Source organism: Pollachius pollachius (assembly GCF_949987615.1).
Source record: "Pollachius pollachius genome assembly, chromosome: 2".
NCBI lineage: Eukaryota > Metazoa > Chordata > Actinopteri > Gadiformes > Gadidae > Pollachius > Pollachius pollachius.
This window is the reverse complement of record NC_136935.1, coordinates 2,272,746-2,278,532: the sequence shown is the minus strand read 5'-3', so window position 1 is coordinate 2,278,532 and position 5,787 is coordinate 2,272,746. Positions and strand designations below refer to the sequence as shown.

Below are 5,787 nucleotides of genomic sequence, written 5' to 3'. Positions count from 1 at the left end.
ACTGCCCCTAGTAGTCTTTCTTAAATGTGAAGTTGGCATTTTCTTTTCTTATGGTGTATTTTATGTTCTTACTAACCAGCAACAAATGAATTCATTTATATTCAAATTATGTTTCTGGATTGGTATCCATTATTATCAATTTTATTTTCTTCTCTTCTATTCTTCTGCTTTACCGCGTCTCTCGTGCGTCTTCGCGTAGAGTCGGTAAACTTTGTCGGCATGTTTCTTTAAATATTGCCGCTGTAAAGGTTTATGGGATACCACTGCCTCCTTTCCTTTCGCAAAGGAAGCTCAGGATGCTAAAGCAGGGTTTCCTAAGCATTCTTAGAATTCGAACCACCTTTCCTCCAAGCCCTTCCGGGTCATCTCCATAGGAAGGGAAATTTCCTATGCAAAAAAGAGAATTCGTAGAGGCCCCCGGTCTCACATCAATGTACTATAGCTACTTTGGTTCAAACGGAAAATGTAGTTTGGTGTGAGACTGTTGTCCAAACTGTCCAGCAGAGGGAGCTGTCATACACCTTAATTAATGATGCAGGAATGTGTGTGTACTTACATTTTAAAATGTTCATGTGCTGGTCTAGTTTGTCTGCAAATAACTCTGCCTCCAGCAACAGGATTGGTCGAAACATATGAAGTGAAAGAAATGAAGGCCCAGTTCAACAGATCTGAGGTCAGCTGCTATCAGATTTTGGATCATGAATGTATTGAGTGAACGAGGTCTGAGCTAAATATTAACCACCTGGAACTTGGTGCGTTTCCTGGAGCTCAGAGGATGGCAGGACACGTGTTTACCTGGTCGATAAGACCCTGAACGCAGACCCTGAATCCAGAATTGACTGTAAAGGAAATAGGCCTATTTAAGTCACCATTTGAGGCATCAAATAAAATTAGCCAATCAAACACTTACATCACAATCATTTATTTTATATATATGTATACACACAGTATATATCTATACATCTATATAGTGTGTATATATATATATATATATATATATATATAGCTCTGGACTACCACCATCCAGGTTGCCCAGTCCCAAAGCTTTCTCTTATATTGGCTCAGGCTGCCTACTGTTAATACGTGTTTTCAGGTGGATAAGGTGCGATTTAAAAAAAAAAAAAGATAAATTATGTGGTATATTATGTATATTATATGTTATTCATGAACATTTTGGAAACAAAACATGCAATAGTTAAATCTCCCACACAGCAACAATCAAAGTAAATTTTCGTTCTAGTTTTTATTTTTTTCGCCTTACAATTTTACTACTTTTGTCTGGAAAATTCCTTAATATCAGTATTTCTGCCAGTAGAATTGGATTTTCAATTCAGAGATACTGTGAGAGAAACAGAGAGAGAGAACATTCAGCAGGTTAGACTGAGTTGTTTATAACCAATAAGCTTTAACAACAAATATAACTGAAAAAAGTCACTTACAAGTACAAAATGAACAAAATAACTAAAATAATAGTTGTAGGTTCCAGCAGAAACAGTTGCATGATTTTGGTTCATTAGAATAATTTTAAGTTTCATGAAAGAATAGTTTTAATAAGAATGACACCACATTTAAATATATCATATATTTATCTGCATTTACTTTATTTTGAAATATGTTTACAAGCTTACCTGTTCATGTAATGTATAGCGGAACTATTGTTCTGGGGTGCAGAGGTTCATGCTGTAGTACCAGCATCGGAGCTTGCAGCGCATGCCGAGCCGATTGCCGCTCGTGGAGATAAGTGGTAACGTCTTTACATTTGTTAGTTCACCGAGAGACACAGGAGAGAAGTTGCCTCAGTGTTGCCTGTTTCACTTCCTTAAAATTGTAATTATAAGTTATTCTCTGTGATAATATTCTTATTTATGTAACTCTTGTATGATTTCTATGCCTTTATTTAGTTCTCACGGCATGTTTGATGGCATCGAGGATGACTCAGCTAATAAATGCCCGTAAACAAGAACGCCTTGTGTCCGTGACTGTTAACTGGAGGGAGCTACAATAGTAGTAAAAATCATTACAGATCATTAACAGTTGTCCACGTATCATGACTCTCTTTGCGCCTTTATTTCTAGAAGGCGACTAACGACACGTTATTGGGTTATTCATTCCCATGCTGCTGGCTACTCAGAGCAGGTACCGCGGTCCACGGCCCTCGTGCCAACAGCGTCGGGATCTCTCCCTCCCCTCGCGCCGTCCAGGCAGTCAGTGGGCGTGGCTTATGGGGAGGAGGACTCCGCACGAGCGGGAGGGTCAACGTCACCATAGTGATTCACTACAGCGGAACTCCCCCAGTGGGAGTTCAGTTGTACAACATCTATTTTAGATCCACCAATCTAAATGGAGTGACTTTTGACATGTGAACACACTTAATGCGTAATGTACGACAATAATGAACACAAGATGAGCTAGAGAAGAGAGCAGAGATAAGAGAGAGGAGAGGAGACGATGGAGAGAAGAGGAGAGAGGAGAGGATGGAGAGAGGTGAGCTGACCAGACAAAGTCACGGTACTCACACACATGGGGAGAATCTTTACATGCAGTCACTGTCACCTTTGTGTAACACATGACCTTTGTGTAATTGTGTAACACATGTTGGGTTGTTGTATATTGGAGATTAATTTACTGGGTCATCAACGACAAACTTTTACATTTCTTCAATGATTTAAAACGTTCCATCAATCTCGAAAATCATCATAATAAGGGTTTTAGAAATAAACTATTTTATTTTTTGTACTACACTTTTTTATTACAGAAACAGTATTTATACTGAACACCATTGGACTGGAATGTATCTATTCCCCTGAAATGATCCATTACAATGTAGGCAATGTAATGTAGGCCTAAAATTTGCATTTTCTTTTTATTAAAATCACATTGAATTGTTTTGTTATTCAATATTCAGAAGTTAAAACCAATAGAAATGTTAAAAAAAAATCGAATTATTATTTATACATGTTAATCCTCTAAACATGTTCTACATAACTGCAACAAATTGTATATCTTTAAACGTGTAAAAGAAATAAAGGGAAATCACACACATAAATGGAGTGTAATATAACCCTTTATAAAGGGTTATATTACACAACTGCAGGGTTAATTGTTAAAGATATTCTCCTCGTTAAATGACAGCAGTATGACATTAATGCAGATATCTGAGATCTCAAATACTAGAGATTCTAATTCTATTCTAATTCAGGAAACAACATTAGTTGTTTTGGTCGTTTGATTATTTTATTGTCAAACAAAGGTCCTAGTCTGTTTGATTGACAGGTGAGATGATCAGGGGGGCAGAGTTTATATCACCATCATATAGGATTGGATAGAGAGGCTCAGTAAAGGTGCAGCCAGTAGCAGAGTAGATATGAACCCTGGCTTCCACATCATAGAAGGAAACCAGACCCTCATCATAATCAACAAACACCCCCACCTTCTGGAGCTCAGCTCTCAGAGGGAGACTGACATAAGGGTTATCTCTAAATACCAACACACCCTCGTTGTAGTAAAGAGTCCAGTAACCCGTCTCAGGGGTCCACTCTGCCTCACCTTCTCTGTCGATGGACTCTCTGGCCACTCCTAACCACCATGCAGTCTTGTCTTTAACCTGGACCTCAAAGTAAAATCTCCCTGAGGAGATGCTCTGCCTCGTGAGTACAGATGTATACTCTGTAAATCTCTTAGGGTTGTCTGGGAGTTTCTTCCTCACTCCTCCATCATGTACTTGTTTCCCATCCTCAGACAGGATGAGCCTGAGATGAGCTGTATCAGGATCCAGAGTCACATCTACATCATACTGCTGGGCCCTCTTCAGTTCAGCATCATCACGCAGCTTCTTCATCTCCATGTTCAGTGTCTCCTCCAGCTGATCCAGGGATCTCCTCAAGGTCTCTACGTATGACGTATAAGGACGGACCTCCACCGTCGTCCAGTCCCTGGTGGGTGGAGGATCATTCAGGGATCTGAAGGTCTGGAGGAAGTGGAGGTGGTCTTCAGTGTGTGAGAGCCGCTTCACCTCTGAGCTTTTATCGGTCAGATCTTCTATTTCCTGCTCCAGCACTTTGATGAGGTCTTCAGCTCGTTTCACTGTGGATTTCAGTTTCTCTTGAACCGTTTGTTTGAATTCCTCCCGGCCCTTTTCAACACAGCCTATCAGAGCAGTGAAGACCTGCCCACCATGGGCTATCTCTCTGTCTGCGTCTTTGTTGCTCAGTTCCACTGTGTCTTTGATCTCCTTAATCTTTTGTTTTCTCTCCTGGATCATTTGCTGAACGTCAGTCTCCGTCTTCCCCAGCTGGGCCGTCTTCACTTCATATTCCTCCTTTAGAGGTACAACAGGATGGGACTTGTGGTCTGCCTCTGTGCAGAACTGACACACACACACCTGTTCAGTCTGGCAGAAGAGCTCCAGAAGTCGGTCGTGTTTCTTACACATCCTGTCTTCCAGACGGTCCATAGGCTCGACCAGCCGATGTTTCTGCAGGCGAGCGACTCTCTGATGTGGCTCCAGGTGGGTTTGGCAGTAAGAGGTAAAACACACTAGGCAGGACTTCACGGCCTTCTGCTGGGTCCCAGTACAGACGTCACAGCAAACTTCTGCTTGTTCAACACTAGGCTGCTCTTTTACTCGTACGGTTGTTCTAAACTGGGCTGCCAGCTCTGATAAGAAGATATTGACCTGTAGATCAGGTCTTGTGTTGAAAAGCTTGTTGCAAACAGGACATTTGTAATGGACTTGTTCATCCCAGAACTGTGTAATACAGGTTCTGCAGAAGTTGTGTCCACATGCGGTGGTAACTGGACTGTTGAACACATCAAGACAGATGGAACATAAAAAGTTCTCTTCAGACCAGGAAGTGTTAGCACAGGCCATTCCTAGACACAGACGACAAGGTTTATGTATTGAGCAATTATCGATTTCTAATTCCATAACGGGAAGAGAGGTTTTAACTACTCCTCAAAGTTGTGTTGTTTTACTCACCTCGTTGTTACTGTCTGTCCAACTATTTTTTCCAAAATGCGTTTTATTTTCCCGCCTAAAAGAGAGAACTGCTTCCACATCAGGTGGCTTTGTTTCTATGAATGTTAAGTTTCGTTTCCTCAACATGATGTCCTCTCCTCTCCTCCCCTAACACCTGGCTCTTCCCCTAACACCTGGCTCCGCCCCCACGGTTCACTGACGTTTCAAACTTCCACACCCTGAATGTTGAAGCATTCGGTATAGGCCGCTTAAAATGCGTTGATATGTTCTCTTCTTTACGGCATTCAAATATGTTCAACCTTAAAAAGACTGGACACAGTGAGCCTGGGAAAAAAAGTAAATTTTGTGATTCAGTGGTGATTTGTGACTAACTGAGAAGGAGCTGTACAAATACATTTGACCTGATTTTGACTGTGCCTGCCTCTCCCAGATTCTAACCTCATAAAACCTCAGAGGGTGTTATAGAGGTGACTCGGGGTAGGGCAGACGAACCAGACCGACGAGTTCACCTTCAGTCAGAGCCAGCAAACACCTGCAGCCGTGCGGCAGTTAATTCCACTGAATTCAAAATAGGTTTACCTAGAAAATTCACAAATTATAAGACGGAAGACTTACTGTATTGTTTATAACAGTATGGTGGGGATATAACCTCGCCCCCCCCCCCTGCCCTCCTGATACAAATATTCCTTCACTTGTCATATTACAGTCCTTAATAACTGTATGGATAAATCAAAATGCAAGATATAAATGATAATGAAGTCATAATATCGAGAGAGAAATAAATAAAAATCCAAACTCTGTTTTATTCT

At 41.0% G+C, this 5,787-nt stretch overlaps 1 protein-coding gene across 1 annotated transcript; it reads right to left on the bottom strand.

Moving 5' to 3' along the window:
- Positions 1-2,595: 2,595 nt before the first annotated feature.
- On the bottom strand, positions 2,596-5,066 carry LOC307070419 (E3 ubiquitin-protein ligase TRIM39-like). Its single transcript, XM_079728873.1, has 2 exons — positions 4,979-5,066; positions 2,596-4,872 (listed from the first exon to the last, which is right to left on the bottom strand). The coding sequence occupies exon 2, from the start codon at positions 4,868-4,870 to the stop codon at positions 3,254-3,256; it is 1,617 nt and encodes a 538-aa protein (XP_079584999.1). The 5' UTR covers positions 4,871-4,872; positions 4,979-5,066; the 3' UTR covers positions 2,596-3,253.
- Between the last annotated feature and the right edge of the window lie 721 nt (positions 5,067-5,787).